This window comes from Sturnus vulgaris, chromosome 1 (genome assembly GCF_052056855.1).
Source record: "Sturnus vulgaris isolate bStuVul1 chromosome 1, bStuVul1.hap1, whole genome shotgun sequence".
Classification (NCBI taxonomy): Eukaryota; Metazoa; Chordata; class Aves; order Passeriformes; family Sturnidae; genus Sturnus; species Sturnus vulgaris.
In genome coordinates, this window is record NC_142243.1 from 145,277,496 (window position 1) to 145,297,383 (window position 19,888).

The 19,888-nt window shown below is 41.8% G+C and overlaps 1 protein-coding gene across 18 annotated transcripts in view; it reads right to left on the reverse strand.

Moving 5' to 3' along the window:
- Positions 1–471: 471 nt before the first annotated feature.
- The window catches only part of MTSS1 (MTSS I-BAR domain containing 1), a 125,823-nt gene continuing 106,406 nt past the window's right edge, over positions 472–19,888 (reverse strand). For 4 of the 18 annotated variants that reach the window (XM_014870164.2, XM_014870165.2, XM_088179093.1 and 1 more), the window contains 7 exons: positions 19,372–19,479; positions 18,317–18,414; positions 16,146–16,356; positions 7,277–7,471; positions 5,063–5,227; positions 4,558–4,720; positions 472–3,413 (listed from right to left, as the gene is read on the reverse strand). In XM_014870164.2, the coding sequence (XP_014725650.1) occupies positions 2,722–3,413; positions 4,558–4,720; positions 5,063–5,227; positions 7,277–7,471; positions 16,146–16,356; positions 18,317–18,414; positions 19,372–19,479 (1,632 nt within the window). In that variant the 3' untranslated portion in view covers positions 472–2,721. Of the gene's footprint in view, positions 3,414–4,557; positions 4,721–5,062; positions 5,228–7,276; positions 7,472–8,465; positions 8,586–16,145; positions 16,357–18,316; positions 18,415–19,371; positions 19,480–19,888 lie in introns of all 18 variants that reach the window. The other 14 variants (XM_014870166.2, XM_014870170.2, XM_088179102.1 and 11 more) reach the window with 9 other exon arrangements.

Below are 19,888 nucleotides of genomic sequence, written 5' to 3' on the forward strand. Positions count from 1 at the left end.
CTCCAAGAGGGAGCAACATCCTCCCCTTTCTGCCTTCAATGCTGAGAAAGCTGAACAAAGAAAGTCTTCAGTCCCTCAGGGAGCTGTGGGAGATGGTGCTGATATTGTGCTTGATAAATTCTGTTTGTAGCACAGACAATGTTGACAGCAGCAATTTTCCTCCTCTGGCCTAAGAAATTGCAGTCCAGCACTGAAGTGGATTCACAAAAATGTAAAGTCATCTGTGTTTCCTGGCCAGGTAACAACAGCCAGGTGCAGAGAAATGTCATCTGTTACTATTTTGTTAGCACTGCACTTTTGCTCCACAGCTACTCTGCTGGTGCACGTCAGTAAAACACAGCTATATGCAATTTTATTTACGTGGGTTTTAATTCTCTCTTGCAGATGGAATTTGCATGATCTTGAGAGGTCTGATGAAGGCCACCATTGATATCCAATGCTTTGGAAGCAGAAAGTCTTTAAGAAGCAAAATACGGGAGTTTTTCAGCAGTTCTTTATTTATAATGTAGGCTTAAGCAATCATTACAATGTAGAAGGGAGACACACTTACAGCAATTATTTATACCAGTATAGAACAAAAAACTGCACAGGGAGAGGTCAACTCTCAGTACAAACTAGCAACTAAACCACAATAATTTACCATTAGAAACAATTTATTTTTCAGCTGTGACACTGCTTTTACAATATGCAAAAACACAAACAATAGAACTATCAAAGTGTTTTGTCACATTCTTTCTACGTTGAATTTGGCAACATTTTATATTAAATTTTACTGATTATACTAACGTTTAAGAACTAAACAAGTGAAAAGCTGTACTTGGGTACAGTTACATCCATTTATTTCAAAGGTTTAAATAACACTTTTAACTATTGAGATTATCTCCTAATAGTTTTTGTTTATGCAAAAACCATCAAAGCCTCATTTGCACAATGCATCAGCTACTGTATCAAGATTGGTGGGCTACACCACAGGCACTACTGTTTATTATATTCTGTAATAAGGAGCTTGTTTTTCAAAGAAAGGAAGGTTTAATATTTTCTAAGAATCATGCTTTTTTTCTTTTTGCTTTTAAGCCATAACAAAAAAAAAAAAGTTTAGCAAGCACAGCAGTGTAAAATGTCATACAGAACACAGTGACTACACAGTTACTAGAAGTTTCACATCCAATGCAGTTATGTATTAAAGCATAAGAGGTCATGTAGGCAAGTCTAGAGCCAACAGAAATCTGCAGTGTGTGGTGGAAACCAGCCCCTTATGTGTGTTGTTTGGTGCATTTTTAAACAATCCCAGATCTGCAAGTCTGGTGTCCCTCCACATGTGCGTCTGCTGTGGGTGGGCACACTGCATCCTTCTGGATTGTGACTGGAACACGTCATGCCCAAGGGGTCTGCACATTTCTGTCAGCTTTAGGAGACGGATATTGCAGCAATAACTTACTTTTACTTTAAGGAAAAAATCCAACTCTTAATGATTCTATCAACAGCATTCCAAAAAACATTACTTAAAAGTACAAAAAAAGAGATTAGAGTGATCAGACTCCCAGTATTATCAAAAAACCAGTAATCACCTCCCACCCCCCACCCTTCAACCCTTTTCTTTTCAGTATTTAAGAAAAGCCAATCAACTGCCATTTAAAAGAAGTTAAGAAAAACAAGCCCCTGTATTGGAAAGAAACATTCGCGGTTTATTAGATCACAAGCTGGTTTCACCTGTCAAATTTTTAAGTGTTTTCTCAAAATAGTTGGGCTTTCTAGGGTGCCCAGCCTGCTGGGCACAGTCAGAAAAAGGCATTTTGATAACATCTAAGAACTCCCTGCTTGCATTTTAAAAATGTTTTCACATTTATAACTGCCTTAAGCCTGTTGTTCTTGTTTGTAATCAGCGGAAGGATGAGTGGAACAAAACGTGAAGGTGGAAGAACCAAGCCTACACAGTTAAGGCTGCATGCATGTGACTGAGAGTTGCTGCTGTGCAGTCAAAAAAGAAATGTGGAAAAACTCAGTTTTTAAAACACCCTACAGAAACAAAACACTGCAATCCAGTATGGCTTATTCTGATGCATTTACCATGAAGCTACTAGTAATATAACCTACTAGGCTACTTTTGTGCAACAGCATCTGCTATTTTGATGGCATCTCCCCCCCACTACCCCCCAATAACTCTACCAACTGCAGGTTTCTTCCTTGCATTATATATTGCTTTATTGTCAATTTTTATTCCTGCTTTTCAAACTTTTTTAAATACTTAAATGCGGATCCGTTCCATATAGCTGGACTTAAACTGTAGTAAGTCCCATTGTTCTATTTTTTAACCTCACTATTACAAGGCGCTCTACAAAAGCTTGCAAAAAAGCCAAATTTTCATTAAATCCCTTTGCTGAAGTTAACTACTCGACAATTTTTTTTCTTCTATGATTTAAAACTTTACAAAGAGAGTTATAAAAAAGGTAAATGGGATTTGGCACCTTCAGAAAAAATTAAAAGTGTAACTTAGATCAAAAAAATGCAGAAACAAAATCGTTGATATTTACAAATTAAAACACCACTGAAGATTATGTCTTACTACGCTCTTTCATTTGTTTTCTCTTTCAGAGTACTTTCAGACTGTCTGTTACCGAGTATCTTAAAAAAATCATTGATTACAGATTGGAATGGATAGAGACAAATTAGTTTTCTCACAGTTCCTTCTCGGCGTGCAGTAGTCTGGCAGCTTCTCCGCTCCTAGGAAATACGAGGCGCTGAGCGATCATTCGTGGTCGTCTTCTTGAGCTTGACGCCACGCCGAATGGCGTTGAGCATATCCTCCCCCTGCGGGACATCGCCAGGGCTCAGCTCGCCGGGCTCCGGCTCCGCCTGCCCCGCGGCCGCCAGGCTGCCCACGCCATCCCGCTCGCTCTCGTCCCCCTCGCCCTCGGGGACCGCCTGCCTCTGCTCCTCGGCAGCACCCAGTTTCTGGCCCGACGCCGGAGGGTTGACAGACGCTTGCCCGCTCCACGAGGGCAGGCTGGTGACAGCTTGCCCACCATCTCCTGCTGCTGGAGACTCCAGGCTTTGCTCGGGGCACTCTTCAGTTCCGGCAAGGGCACCGGGCAGCCCCCCTGGGATGTCGGGGACCGTGGGTGTTTTGACAGGAATCACCGGAGTCTTGATGGGAATGGGGCCTCCGCCGATGGTGCCGCGCCGGACCGAAGGCTTGGTGGAAGGGGTGCGCCGGATGGTGGCGACGCCGGGCGTGACGATGACCGGTCCCAGCGTGGTGGGCAGACCTGCGGTGGAAGCAGGACGCTTGGTTTGAAACATTCTGCGATAGGACTGGCTAATGTCACTGTTTCTCGGGATGGTGGAAGATTTGTCAAACTCCTGTTGTTCTGCCTCCTGGTCACCACTCACAGAGAAATAATCATAATCTGAAACTGATGCCAAAAGACAGAGTTAGGATCAAGCTGGAGCAGACAGCTGAGTTACGTCAGTAAGTCTGAAGTATGTATAGATAACCAAAAAAGCCTGGAGTCGGTAAGAATTAAGGGAGTTTCCACCTTTAGAAGGAAGAAAGTCCAAGGTTCTGTGGCCAAGATTTGATGCCTGAAGGCATCACAGCAGACCAATCCTACAGCTGCAGGGGACCCATGGCTCTTGTGAATGAGAATGAGCTCCATATTAGTCACCAACATGAAAATACCAAAACCAGCATCCTACTACTACTTGTAGTTACAAATGCTTAAAAAATGTACTTCAGATTAGGCAAGTGGGTTCAGGGGACCGTGTATCAGTGATTTCAGCAGCAAATTTGTTTATTTTGCAAACAAAGTAAATCCCAGCTGTCAGCTCTGAAAACTCAGCCTCAGCTTTAATAATTGCACTGGGTTCCTTCTTCTCTACAGAAGTGCTGAGCCAAGCTTGGCCCTCCACAAGCCCTGCTGCCTCCTGTGACTGCACAGCATAACTACCCCAGCTGAGCAAACAAGGCTAGAACTGCAAACACCAAGCCTGGTCTCTCAGCTTTCTGCTGGTTCTGCAACAGGGTACAAAACTCAATGCCTTACTGCAGCTTCCTAGCTACGCCTAAGTTAAGGTCTCCAATGGATTCTTTTTCCAATTACAACATTTCTGCTTAGGCAGGAAAATAAAAGATCACCAAGAGAAACCAAGAGCAGATTGAGAGCGCTGATGGAACACAGCAGAGCTCATGAGTATGTATTTGCTGAGACAATAGCTCAGAAGGGACCCAAGAAGTGTTGGATTCAATACCAGTGTTACTTCTAATTCCAGGATCCTCTTTAAAATGGTGGCATCCTTAGGCTGAAACTCACTGAAGTAGTTTCACAAGAAAATAAAACTGTTTGCAATTGTATGCACTATGCAACAGTGCAGGTTTCTATGTAGTTAATACATAGAAATGCATTCCAAGCTTGAAAAATCTTCCTAACAGCAATGCCAGCCTTCCTCCCCAGCTGACTAAAAAGCCAGCAAGCGATAGCTGCTCCTTGGCACCATGGGGTGAGTGTGTGATGGCCAAGATGGGAATGCTCTAAAAAGGAACATCTCCTGAATGGGTACCTTGAGATGGGATTGTGTCCTCTGAACAGCACGGAGTTGTTGTCTGGGTGCTGTAGCCACTGGAGCACTGCAGGGAATCTCGACTGCTCCTCTGGGTGTCCAACTGCAGCCCTCTGGACAGAGCGAGTGCCAGCTCCTCACAGGCCTCCATCTCCTCACCCTGCTGCTGGCACACAGGAGAGAGACTCGTTACACCTGGAAGGGTCAGTTACCTTCACCCACTTTTAGCTATTTCTCCTCCTCATCAGAGCTTGTCACCACCATATTCCAACAGGATTGTGCCCAGCCATTTGCTTGGGCTTAGGAACAGATGTTTCATTGGAGTACACTGCTCTATAAAAGTCAATAATCAATGGTGCATTCCCTCCTGCCTGCATGATTCCCACTGACCACACCAGCACCACTTCCCAGATAAACACAATATAAAGTGCATCCCAAGTACTGGTAGGAGCCAGCACAATCATTTCCTTTACACCAAACAGCGTATTTCAAATGAGAGCTTCACCCTTGTGGCAGCTGAGACTGTCATGCTCCGAGGTCTCTGGGCCTCCTCGGGGGGCGCAGGGGCTCCGCTCGGAGCTGCTCCATTGAGATCCGGCTCACGCTTTTCTTTGCGACGCTGCAATGTGTTCACCATGGGCTGATCATACGGGCCTGGCTTGGCCCAGTCCTAAGGAAATGAGCTCGTTAGGGACAGCTTTCAGCAGGAACTGTGCTTTAATTACAGGCAAAACTATGCAAAAGGGCAATTTTAATGCAACAGATTGTGTATCAAACTGGATATGCCTTTCTAAGTAAGGTGAGAAATAAATTTTGAGTATATTAAAAATCTTCTTTTATTAAACCTATTTCTTTTATTAAAAGGAATCTAAATTTCCTATTCTACCTTAACGTTCTTCTATGAAGGTATTTAACATTTTGATACTACAGTTTCATCTAAATGAAATTCCGTGATGTTAAAGCCTACATTTTCAGAATTTCGAGCACAAAAATCACTGTCACACAGCAGAAGGTACAGATAAATGGCCAATCAGTGATGTAACTGTTCCAGATGTACACAGGTTCTAGTATTACGTGCTGTTACAGATGTCTTCAGTTCTGAAAAATTAGGCTTGAACAGATTTTTCATACACATCAGTGGAGCAAGTTACTCTGAGTTATTTCGCAGTTTACTTTCTAACTGAAATCTACTTTATGACAATAGTCTGTGTTGAAGAAAGACTAACCTCACTGAATTACTGGTGCTAAATTTGGAACAGAAATTCCTCAGGCTATGAGGGCTGTATTCACTTGGGGCTCTATTAAGCAAAGCCCTGAGGGTGTCCAGAACCCACAGGCTGCACACTAAGAGCTTGACTAATGCAGGACCTGTGCTGGGATGCAGAACCAGAGCTAAGCAGCAGCTCCCACAACACCAGCTGCTTCAGAGGCAATCCCAATCCTAAAAGTTTTCCTTCACTGAGACAAAAGCTGCTTTAAAAATCAAAGAAACAACTTGTGCATGAGAATGGGCCTCACCCCCTCACAGCTGCTTGCTGGGCAGTCTCCCATAGCCTTCTGACAGACAATTAATGATGGACTAAGATCACGCTGGGTTTCTTGAGGTGTCTCAGTCCAAGGAATGAGAAGTGCAAGGCTGCTGAACTGACACATCCCCTCGTATAGACAGGAATTTTGGTTTTGTTAACCCATATGAAACTCTGCTTTATCTTGACAGCTGTGTCTCTGCTCTAAGTGTTTTGCTGTGAAATATATTGGCAAAGTTCTTCTAGCAGAGACACAAAAAAATGACCCTGAAGTCCCAGGGCCACTGTGGCCACCCTGTATGTATCCCAACAGTCTCCAGCACTGGAGATAGAGTAGGAGCATTTGTAACAAGTTATCTCAATTTAGACATACATGCACAGGTCTCGTGGTGCATATGCAGTATTATATAACCATACACAGGCAATTAAAATCTGCACAGCTACTGTGGACTGCGTATCAGCCTTGCTGAGGATCCAGAGCAACAGACAAGAGACCTTTGCCTTTTGCTGTAGGGCAGAGTCTCCCAGGAGAATCACCTGGCAGGGATGAACTTTCCAGCTCTAGCAGAGCAGATATGTTTTGATGCCAAGTAAGATCCCTGCAGATCCAGCTGGAGCAACTAAAGAGAAGTTACTGCACTCTTTTTTGGTGCTCTCCCCGAGAGAGCAAAATGAGCTGGGTGAGCACTTCCAGTCCGTGGCAGTAAAGCTTCAGTCACCACTTGGGTTTACCTGGTGCTAAGCACCTTCTTAAAACACTCCAGCTGCATCTAGGAGAGTGTGCCTGCCTACAGCCACAGGGAGAACATCAGGGTGTCCAATGTATGGTCCCACTAAGACAACTGGATGCCCTTCCCTGCTCAAGTGAGCGCTTTGACAGTGCTAAATAAGCTCTTTTCCCCCTGAATAGAGCCCAGGGTGTTTTTACCAATGTTTCAGAGCTAAACTATTCCTTCCTACCTAGGTGTTGTCAGCTTTGGTATGTTTCAGCTTGTGCCAGAAAGCCCAAAGTCATTCAGAACTACCCATAACCAGATTTTAGGTCTGATTTTTACCATGCAGTACCCATTCAGAGTGATACCAAACAGAGCAAATCAACCAGTAATTACATGGACCAAAAGGGAACAACAACTGCCGTGTGCATGCTGTTGGTATGAGGAGGTGAGGACTGCCACAACAAAAGGAACACAAACCTTCCAGCTAGGGATCTTAGATGATGGTAACATGCCTGGCCCAATGGTGTAATAATGAACGTAGTCTGGAAGGAGGGCTGAGGGAGCCCGAGTCCACGTGCGGGAGACAGGCGGGAAATGAGGGAAAGGACCTGCACCAACTGAAGCTACGGATGGGTCACTTGATAAACTACAGTGATAAAACCCATTAGACAACTGGAAATGAAACAAATAAAAAGAACAAAAACAGAGAAATTAATATAAACAGAATGAATACAAAAATACACTGTGACTGATGTTCTAGGGAGAAAATCTCTGTATCTTAAAACAAAAGAATGGAAATTCTTCAATTCGCTGCAAATAAAAAAGAGAAAATTGATATGATGCTTGGTTCACAAGTGAGATCGTCTGAAAATTGTTATCTATAACAAATTTCAGGCACCAATCTAGCAGTCATTGTCTCCAGGCTGAGTAGCTTTGCCTTCTGTCCATGAAAGCAGCACACTGTGAAAAAGCCTTTGCAATTTAGCCTTCAGACTCTGGCCATAGAAACAGAACTTTTTCAGTCCTGAAGGCATTTGCATTGGTGGCATTTAGTCTGTGTAGCTGGACAGAGAGGAAAAGCATTAAGCCTTCAAACATGACATGTTCTGGCTGTGTGATGATATGGAAGAAAAGAAAACCAAAAAACAACAGCAAGGATTTAGCAGATGAGAAAGGAGACTGCTATCACTTCCTCCCCCAATTCAGAGTGTATCTCATGTAATTTATTCCCACCATGTGTATTTTGCTTGTCTTTTTGGTCAAAAAACAACCCCCATTACTCAGTATAATCTATACTACCTAATGGGAGAGATGGGTGAAGCCATAAACAGCACAACCTGGGCAAGGTGCTTTTTGTCAGGCAACCAGTTGTGTTTGGGCAGCATTCCACAATCTCTTTGAGTAGGAAAGCTGGAAAATGACCTTTTCTTAGAAAATTACCTCTGTAAAATACCCAATTTGTAGCTTCTCCTAGTAGCTAGTTTAAAGACAATTGTGGTTTTTATTCAAGCATATTGATTTCTAAGGGAGTGTGCAACAGTTCCTATTCTCATCTTCACAAAGAGGAATCCTGGTTGCATTCCATGCACAGGGGTTTGGTCCAAATGTTGCAGGGTTTGGATAACGAGCTAGTAGGTCTGTATGTCTTGGAGATGAAGTCTTTCACCTTATCTGTGGAGGCCCAAGCCCCCATGGTGGAGCCTGAGCTGACTGAGGTGGGGGAACTGCACTCGCTCACTGACTGGCAGGTTTCAGAGGCTTCTGAAGAGGCAGAGCTGGACGAATTCTGCAGCATAAAACAGCACCGCAACGCAGGGAAAGAATACACAAGCCACCAGAAAAGAAAAAAAAAATCACAAACAAAAAGACAAAAAGCACATACACAGAGACACACAGGAGAGAGGGAAGGATGAGAGAAGCAAAGGGTTAGGATTTTAAAAATCAATTAGAAACTGCTCAAAACTATTGCTAATGTTCAGGAAATCTATGAAAAAAAAATAAGCCACTTTCTTAATGCGAGAACTTGCCACACTGCTTAGAATGAGGGAATTGAGGCAGCAATCTCAACTCCTCATTGCAATTTCAGCATCTCAATTCTGCTGCTGTCTCAGAGCAAGAAGCAGAGGGAGCTGAGGGCACCTGTAGTCCAAACATGCAATATACTGAGACAACTGATTTATACAGAAAAGCAGATCATCAGTACTTTGAAGACACAAAGTTTAGATTTAAAACATGGAGTAGCAAACATCACTTACATTCACAAGTTCTTTACATTCTGATCTGCAAAAATGCTTGTGAAAAGCTCATCTGGGTTCAAGTATTATGGAACAGAGAAAGAAGTGATACTTACCAAAACTGGAGGTTTCCAAAGTGCATGACCTGTATGCATGTGCCTCTGTAGGTAGGATGCATACACCAAAAGCACTCTCAAATTCTCCCACCCAGCAGCCAGCAGGAAGGTACATGCACTCTGCTGAGTGCAGAAGTGGTGGCATGTGCTTGCCACCTGCCTTCTCCTAACAGCAGAGGCAGAAAATACCATGGGCTTGGAAGGAGGGTAAAGGAAAATGCAGGACACAAAATGTCCACTGAATACATCACACATTTTGCTCCTACCTAGGAACTTCTCCAATTTTCAGTGCACACCTTTTATGTACCTTTGCTGCTGTCAGACCTCTACAACAGCATCTAATTCAACTACACAAAGGCCAAGGAGAATAACCACATGAACCATTTTACCATCTACAATGCTCTTCCACATATCCCCCTTGGAAGTAGCATCCTGCTCTTTAGGGATGTGTGTCCAGGTCCAACCAAGAGCTTGGACATGGTCAAGTATACTGGCAGAGTTGTCAGGGCAGTACTGAGCTCTATTCACTCTGAGAAATTCAACACTAGCAAGACCAATTCACTGTTCAGTAGCCAAGGCCCTGTGAAACAAGTCTATCTAAGGTGTTTTATGACAGCAGAGAGAATGTGCTCTTGTATCCAGTCTGTGTAGCGTAGACAGAGATGTCAAGGAATGGCGTGTTAAAGAAGAAGGGAAATCTCACCTGAAATAAAATTTTACCAGCTAACATTAGGTAAGATGTGGAGTGAGTTGGCAATAGAAGGACAGCTGGATATGAGGTAGTGTAGAGGAGCAATTACTCCAAAAACCAAGTTGTCTCACTGCTCACCAGGAGCTACGGATGGGTAATGTACAGCCAGCTGCCTGGGTAGAAGGAAATGTAGGTCTCCCAGGAAAGAACACTGTCACCATAAGGATTTTGGTGAAGACTGCTAGGGCAGCTGAGAAGTCAACATAGCATCAGCATCTTGAGCTTACTGGTAAACTGTGATTTAAGTGAATTTTTGCAAAGGCTATTAAAATTTTTAAAAGCATGTAGAGTATTTTATAGAAATAACACACTCATCCCCACCCTTTGCCAGCATAAGATGATCTGCAGGTGACCTGTCAAATGTGCTTAGGGTACAAGTATGCTCAGCTAACAAGGCTTGTATTCGAAGTGCAGTAAGAGTTGAGGTGAAGGTACAATCAGAGGGAACAGCAACATATGACACGCAGCTGTTAAGGACAGTGGTGAAAGTGGCGTACCTGATGATGCAGTGGCATGATATTTAGTGGAATTTGTCCCATTCTTTATTTAATGCAACTACTTTTACGGAAAAAAGCCTCTAAAAATGAGAATACTGACAAAGATGAGCTGCAGTTGACTCTGCCATTAGTCATAACCATGGTGCACTAAATGAAGATGAGCTATTGCCTCTGTCCCTAGAGAAAAATACATTATAGAAAACTAGCTTTTACACTAAACTCCAAAGTTCTGCCTGAGATTCCAGGTACCTCAGCAAAAGAAGCCTCATGAGAATACTCACACTACTACTTTTTTAGGCAGGAAAAAAAAAGACAGAAAAATGCAATTACAGAAAATACTTTCTGAAACCTCCTACATATGGCCTAAATGACTCTCATGCACACTCTGCATATGGCAGGAGAGACAGTGAAGGGTCTGAGTTCCAAGCATGGTATCTCCCATGCTATTTTGTTTTCTACAGATGCCCCAAGGGTGACAAGTAAGAACTTGGAATTTACATCTAATACACTACTTGTGTCTACAAGAGAGAAATTTCACAAGGTTATGTCAAGTAATGGTAGCGAGAGCTCACAGATGAGGTTTATTACCAACAAAGATGCATTAAAAAGGGGAAAAATGCAGATTATGAAGATGCAAAGTATGGGGGGGAAAAAACTGGAATTGGTGAACTTATTTTTGCAATAAAATGACTCCTCCAAAGGGAAAAAAGGATGACAAAAAGGACTCTCCCACTAATTCAGTATGTCCATTTTCAGCAAAAAAAGCTAGAGATAGGCTGAACCAAGATGCCATGGGGAAAACATCCTGGAAGCTGATGGAAATGCAAGAGGTGGTGGTACAGAAACAGGGTCTCCTCGTCTTCAGAAACTTGCAAGGCACAGAGAAAGGGAGTCTCTGGTCTTGCTAAAAAAGGATTCCAACAATGGAGAGTGAGGCAGAAGAATACTGAACTCCTGAAGGAAAAGCATAAGGAAAACATGACTGGCAGCAGGTCAAAGGATGCTTGGATCAGGCTGGAGAGGCAGTCCTGAAGGGCTGCATCCAGGTATGGGAAGCGCAGACTTCCCTTCTTAGCATAAAGTACACAATGGACTGAAAACAGAAACTGCACAACTACTGCTCGGGCAAAGAGTCTCCAGACTCTGGAGTGCTTGTTCTGGATGCACAGGCCTTGGCACACCCTCTCCTGGGAGCACACACACAGGGCACAGCAATTTCTACTCCCCATCCCACAGTGTGAGAAATTCGACTATCAGATTTTTTTTATCCTGTTTTAGTAGATTCCTTTTTTAAAATTACTCTTTTGTTTGAATAATTTTTAAAACCAGTTCTTCCATTTTAGCTATTTTATTCCCACAGCTGTGATACTGGCAGTTCTGCTCTGTTCTAAAACCATCTCTTCTGAGAAGAAGCTTTAAATTAACATTATAAAGTTAAAACTATGCTCTGAAGTGACAAGCAGTGCCCCAAATGTACATTTGTACAAGTGTAGCTTGGTCTCTGGTCTCTCAGATGAGGCCATGGCTTGTTCTTGGATAGTGTCCTGCTGCTTGATGTGGTATGTATGAGTTCCAGCAGGGATATTAAAAAATATATTTTTTGAGCTACTGGACTGTACAATTCCATTTTCCATCTGCTGCCCTACTAACCCATAAAAGGACCATGGTTATCTTGGATTACTTGCATCCTCTTGCTATGTTTTCTATTCAAACATAGCATTGCTTTCTTAACCCTCTCCCTTTCCCAAAAATGAGACAGCTTCCTGGACAAGGGTTTCCCAGGAGACCAAATCCTAATGGTAAGCGTGGTCCAATGTCCCTGTAGAATCAGTGGATGATAGTCTCAGCTACTTTTAGAAAAGCTCTGGATACTGACTCAAGGTCACTTCTTCAACTTCTCTAATTTCCAGGAATCTGCCTCTACTGACCCTTCTTTCTAGTCAGGGACAAACTATTACGAAGCAACTTAGAAACAGAATTTTAGGAGAAACAAATATCCAGTGATAACTTACAGACATGTTTCAGTTTGGACTTTTGTTTTTTGTTTTGTTTGTCTGCTTTTGGTGGGTTTTTTTGTTCTGTTTTGGGGTTTTTTTTTTAAGGTCTGATTTGGAAGCATTTCTTAATTTAAATGGAAAAGTTAACAGCTGTAACAATTTATTTCCCCTATTCTAACTTAGAGCTATTTCAAGCTCAATCTACTCAGAAGCAGACTCTTTCCAGCTTTATAACCTGTACATGCAGAAGCAACTTCACATTCAGTTTCCCTCTACTTCACTGTTTAGGGGAAGTGCTTTCCAGAGCATTCTAACAATAAAGACTTATCTCTCTGCTGTCTGACAGCACATCAACATTTTTGTCTTCATCTGCTTCTTTCCCTCCCTTTGCTTTCATCTCCATGAAGTCACAAGCAGCATGTAAAATCCAACTGTGTGCTTCCCCCTGCACGTTCACTTCAAATCCAGTAGATCCTACTGTTATCATCCCCTGAATCAAACATCACTGTACTACTACCACATCATGTGATCACAGATACTCCCAGGCCTCAGTTTGTCATTGCTACAGGGCAATGTGTGGGTTTAGCAGCACCAGCCACATCCAATGTCCATCCAAGAGCCGCTGTGTGCTTCCAGCAGGTCTGTCAGAAGGGCTTTGTATGAGGCCACTGTGTGTCATGGGCAATGCTGGCCATGCCTGACCTTACACTCGGCATTTAAAGAAACTGTTCCACTCTAGGGAGAGACCTGTGATGCTTTTCCAGCTGTTCAGCTACACCCAAATGTACCCCTTTAATTATGATTAAAGTTTTTTACAGTGACCTTCCCACACGTACAGCCATGTGCTACAGGCTAACACTTTTACTTCCAGCAATGCTGCAGAAAGGTGATCCTTACACACCAGCGAAAGAGCAGTCTGTTTTTATAATTGCTCCTTTTCCGATATTCTGTGCAATGTGTGATAATGGTAAAGACTTCCTACTCTTACTAATAACTACAGGATGGAAAGCAATCTTCATTTTGTCAGACATCTCTCCTCTTGTATAGTCTGTATCTGCTTCAATCTTCAGTTACTCGTTGTTTCAGATTCCCACCAATTCCCCACCCTCCATCTGTGATTTTGAGGAAATTCAGTTTCGTTTTCAGTGACACTTGCTGGTCTAAAATACAGGAGAGCTTATATTATATGTATTATATGTAATAACTTCACGACTCATATATTCACCTTCCTGTAATATGGGAGTTTTACATGGTCCCCCCTTCTACTTTTCTTTCTAAAACTCATTATTAAAAGAAAAAGGGCTTTGTTGATGCAACATATGCCACAGTGTGTAGCTAGCAAATATCATCAAAGCGTCCACCTGCACAAGATATACAGAGTTTAATTTCCCTTGTTGGTTCCAGAGCTTGCTTTTCTGCCTTCTCAGTGTCGCTAGAAACAATGTCATCAGTGTTTGAGACAGAGCAGCAGCCTCCTCCCACCCAGCACCGATGCTCCAAGCACAGCCCCACAGGGAGATCTGTCAGTTGGTTAGAAACACACAACACGGGGTAACACTGCCCACTGAACAGCTTCTGCTCAGCTCACAGTCACAGTTATCTGTCAGCACAACACATACAATTTACTTAGTGCTGAACACAGAAAGCAAGACACTTAAGCAAAGATGAAGCAGCCAGGCAATGATCTGTTACCTTTTCCTCTGAGTAAAGGTAAACAGAACCAGGGACATACAGAGCACATACCTAGTTATACCAACACACTACACTTGTCACACTGCTGCAGCATTCTACAGCTCATGGAAAGCACAAGTGATGCTTGGATCAGTCTGCAACCTTATGGACAGTTTCTAAAATGAAGTGAAAGCATATGAACTTAGCTGGTGTAAATCAGCGTGACTCCCATCGACTTTCAGGATGTTCTGCCACCTGACACCAGCCTAAGTTCTCTCCTCTGCTTAACAGGGGAATTTGCAAAGAGAGGTGTTGGTTTTTTCATGCTAAGAGCAATTGCAAAGTTACATCCTTGTCTGCAAACACAGCATCATCGTGGATTACTGCCCTTTTATGCAGGTGCAGTGGATACTATGAAAACCAAAGATGATGCTAGCATGTGTAACTGATGTATGCATCTTAAAAGTCAACTTCCTTACCTTGTTACTATTCCAGTTTACTTTATTATTGCTCATTTACTTTTTTGCATTTCACTTAGGTTAGCCATAGTCAATCTAAACAAAACATTCATTTTATTAGTGTGCACAAAGTTCTTCAGGATGTCATCTATAGAAAAAAACTGATGTGTCCAGACTGGGGACAGAAGAGGTATCATTTGAGAAGAAAGCATTTCTATTAAAATGAAAGAAGGAAATATATTTAAAAACCATTGAGCTTTCCTCAAGAATGTGTTCCAAGCCTAAATGAATCAGTGTTGTTTTAGATGGTATTTTAAAAATTTCTCTAAGGATACTACTTACTAAATGTTCTGCAAAAGGCAAGGTTCTGTTTGCTGTCAAAGATGGCCTAGGGTAGCTTACATGGGCAGGTGACACTTGGTAACCACTAACACTTGCTGACTATGAGGATTAACACTCCCCAGCCATGCCTACAAAACTACCTACTCCCCAACTCATTTAAAGGAGTGCTACTACATTTTTGAAGTAAAGGACAATTTTCTCCAATGGCTTCAGGGTGTATTAAAGTATGTAATACTCAACAACAAGTCCTTTTCAGTTTGTAGCTAAGATTTTCAATGGGATTTATAATGTGAGAAGGCAATTTAGCCTTGTTAAAAATATTACTGTTGCTGTGTTATTTCTTTTTTTTTTTTAAAAAAAAAAAAAGCAGCGATGAGAATTCAGGTGCTGAAAGACACAGGCCAAGGAGCATTGCAAACCTCTGCCTGCAGATGGCCAGTGAGTTTTTAGAAGAATGATGCCATGAACAAATAGAGTAGCAGCTTCCTTCTGCAGACCCAAAAATGCTCAGGGAAGTTTAGCTTATATTTGTAGTGAAATTCTCTTTTTCTCACTGGCTTCAGGATGTTATTATATATGACTACACAAACACTCATTTCTTATGAGTTCCATAAAGAATTAATAATACCTCCCATTTTCATGCAGAAACCTTATTTCTGCAAGGTGGTCAACTGAGAGTCCAAAATTCAAGTTTATCCACAGAAATGGGTGTCATAAAAAAATGACAAAACCAATTCCATATGATAATGCTGGTAGCATTTAGAGTATCCCAGACCCTTTGCAGAGGAGGAATAAAAGAAATCTCTCTAATGCCAAAGCCACCAGTGTTAGTACTATGGCTGTCAAAAGGATGTTCTGGCATCAATATTTTCCCATTAAACAGCAAAGAGCCACCAGATATTAATCACTTGCAACCTGTGCAGAATATTAACTGGTAACCTCAGTGTAAAGTGAGTACTATTCCCTCCTGTAAGGTGGGGCTTCTTGCTCTTAGTTGTCTGTATTTATCTCAAAGTTAGGCATCTAGGCTCCCTCCAGGACCAGAGGGAAAACTGCATCAAAAAGGCTGAATCGCTTTTGTGTATGCAAAAGCAGCATAAATTACTCCAGCTAGAGGCCCAACTCTTGGATAAATGAAATGCACTGAGACAAGCCTTACCCTCAATGTTTAAACTGACTCCATGGTTCCCCAAAACCACATCAGATCCTTTTTCTGAAAGGTGAGCCAAGCTACAGAGTCCAGCTCACACTCAGGTTTTTGTTCTCATGCTTGCACGTACCTGGTTAGGTGCTTCTGGTGGCATGGGGGATGGCGATTTGGACTGGAAAGCATCCTGGGACATGAATCCAGAATCATGGGAGGACACACTGGACAGCCTCATGGGTGCCTGCTGAGGCAGATTGGAGCTGCGATAGCGATAGTGTGAACTAGGTGAGTGCGAGTGCGAGCCACTGGACCGGGAATCACTACTGTTAACGCTGTTCAGACTGCTGTGAGAGACAAAAGGAACAGAGAAAGGAAGGGGAGAGGAAAAGACACAAGGGCAGGGTGGGGAGAGACCCATATACAGTACAATTAACATTCCACATGTCTCTAGCAACAGGCAGCATAAACCAGAAAAGAAAAATGTTGACAAATTAAATATATATATATATATATGCACATATATATCAGTAAAGAACCATAAGCAGCTGCAGTATCCCTGGTGACCAGAGAGAAAATGGCATTTTATCTCGAGTGTCATTCAAATCTTAACCCCTCAGACTTCAAACTCAGGTTAGGAATGAAGGAATTGCTGCATGCCCTCTCTGGGATTTACACAGTACTTGCTCAGAAAGTGTCAGCTGATGGTCCTCTCCTATTTCTGACTTACACTTGGCCCAGATTTTCAATGGGATTTCTAGCAGAGGGGCCAAAGACTTTGGAGTTCATCTAAAAGTCTGCCTCTAGGCATGCTGCTGCAGACAGCCAGCAAGACAGTGTGTGAGACTTCTGAAAACATCACCAAACCCCCACTCTTCAGAGTACCTGGGACACGTTTTGCTCACTTGAAGGCTTCCTACCAGATAAAAACACATGACAGCACATGGATTGAAGCCAAGCCACTGGGTATGGAGATTCAGTTAGTAACAAGGACAACCAGAGAATTAAACCCCCAAATTAATCTCCATGAAAACCAACCAAAGTGATTTTTCAAAGAAAGAGATTGATTTTTAATCCTCAGAATCCATGCACAACAGTACAGACAGACCAGCCACAACTTGGGAGCTTTCGGAATTTCCTGCTGGGGTGGCTGAGCAGGACTAGCAGGATGCTCCCATCTGATGGCAGCTTCCTGCTCCATTGGCAGGAGTCTAGCCTAAGGGATGGCCCTAAAGGATACATGGGCAAGGCCTGCACCTCCTGTACACCAATGCCACATACTAAGAACATGTGCAAGTCAGCGTGGAGCAGAGGAAGAGCAGCTCTGCTTTATTTCACCCACACATATCAGTCTGTGCCATATAGGTTTTATTTACAAGATGAAATTGATTAGGAAGAGATGATGAATTTTTTTGCCATTTTCTTTTATAGCTTCAGGATATTGCATCTTTAAGCCTGTGCTCATTGCTCTAAATATGCACATTTTCACACACATATATATAAAAGTACTGGCTTTTTTTATATATATCTGCATGCAGAGACAAGTAGGTACATAGAAGTCGTGTTCACTTGCTCTGGCATGCTGTAGGTAACTTTGCTCATACACAGGGAGCCTGTATTACATAGTTCATAAAGCAAACGGAAAGGTAATCATTTAAGAACAGCTAGAGAGGTGTTGAGCAGAATACACAACAGGGTATCTTCCTTTTCAGAAAAAGGAAAGAGTAAATGTAGACACCAGGATATGGGGGCAACATGCTAATAAACTGTTTTATGAAAGAAAACAGTTTTTACAGAAAAAGCATAGACAGAATCCAGTGTTTCAACATATTTCAGGACAGCATTAGACAGCATTAAACAGTCAAAAAAACTTGTATCAAAAAAGCATTTCCATCTACAAGACTGATAGGGCAACTGTCAAGGATGTTTTCTCCCTTTTCAAACAGTTTAACTTACTGATTAGTAACAGCTACTTAGAATAATCTAAAAAGTCACCACATGAAAAACAGAAAAGGAAATTATGAATGGACAATCTCAGATCAGTAGTCTGCTCTTTGATCCAAAATGGATTCAAGAGAACTGAATCAAAAGTATCTTCAAGTTGTGTTGAGTTCAAACGTTGTTCAGTCATGCCCATCCTTTTTAATATCCCCAGCACACACTTAAATGAGTAAAGACCATGAGAGACTATTTCAGTAAGACTTGTTATTTAAGATTTAAGAATGTATACAAATCCATTTCATAGTCTGAACTTGCCTCCCTTTGCCCCCAAACAGGTTAAAAGTTAAGTATTACCAACCGACTTACCTGCAAACACTAGATTTTCTGGACATGGTAGTACTGGGAGAGGATGGAGGAGTCTGGTAAGACCAGCTGTAATCAGAACCTTTCAAATCTAAAATTACCTGATGAAAGATAATCAATAGCATCAAGGATGTGGAAAAACTTTCCCCCTATTAATAGACAGCATCTGCTTGTCATACAACATTCATCCCTGCTACAAACTTTCAGTGCCAATTTGGTCTCAGTTCTCTTCCAAAATTATGCTGTATCACACAGGAGAGTTGGTTTCATCCTTGGCTTTCTTGGTACTAGCATACTTCAACACTAAGGTTGCCCACCAGAGAAAGAAAGTTCAGATTTGAATGGGAAAAAAACTTTTACAAAAGTAACTTGGAGATTTAATTTTTGCATTAAGGATGCTTTTCCAGTTTTTGTTTCTTTTATTCTGTTTGTTTTGACTTAAAAAATTATTACAGCCTTTGAGTTGAAGTACTGTAATGTTTTAAACAATTAACTGAAGATTCAGCATTCAACCACAACAGAGCTTTACACTTCGATGTCAATGATAAGGTGATTATGAGTATGACAAAAAAACTGAGTTCACACAGTAGAGTTCCAGAAAAATGTCCTATTTGGATTCATTTAATGACACACATTTTCCTATGCATTTTAAGGACAGCACAGAAAAATGCTCAAATGTTAGAATCCATCAAGCTATGCAACCCCGGCAATTTTCTGACTTCAAAAAGACAGGGATGCTCAAACATAGGGCAAGGAGATGACACCTATTTCTCAAATACTCTCTGCAGAAATCAGGCATCTTCATACTCTTCAAAGTGTTACTGCTACCACTTCACTCTGGTCTCACCAAATATTTTAGGGGCACTCGGCCCCTGAAAACAAATTTTCCCAACCAAACAGGGGTTTTTATTAATTGCTGATGTTAAAAATGACCTTGCTGCCATAAAGTTTCTACAAAACATCACATTAAGCCACTAAACACTAGTCGCCAATATTCCTCACAACACAAAAGTGGTGCAAGCCACAAATAAAATGTTTTCCAGGTAACAAAAGCTAACCTGTTCACTCGAGGATGGCAATTTGTGTGGATCCATGGTGAGACTTTTCAGGTCATCTGATATGGTTTGTAAATGGGTTATTTCTCCTAGCATTGATATTTCTTCTTCCTGAAAAGAAAAATGAGCCAGGCTAACCACAGCCTTGGTTTTAAAAGTTAAACCTGTAACACAATATATGACCTTTATCATTTTGCTAATGACTGTGGAGATGCCCAGTAGAGCGGCCTTTTCTTTCAAAATTAAGTAATTATGAAAGGTTGAAAATAGTAATTTAGAGTTTTGTAACTACTTTAAGATTGCTATAAATTCTAAGGCCCAGAAATATTTTCTCTCATCTACAAGATAAATAAGCCTCAGCCTTCTTTTTGTGACATCGTCAGAAGAAGAGTGTCAGTTTCGCTGCACTTGACAAATACATAACTGTTCTATGTACACTCACTAGCATGCCCTAACAATTTTAAGCCTCAGTTTAAACAGGGGTTAAATTTATAGTTTTTGATAGTTAAGTTAAAGGCAT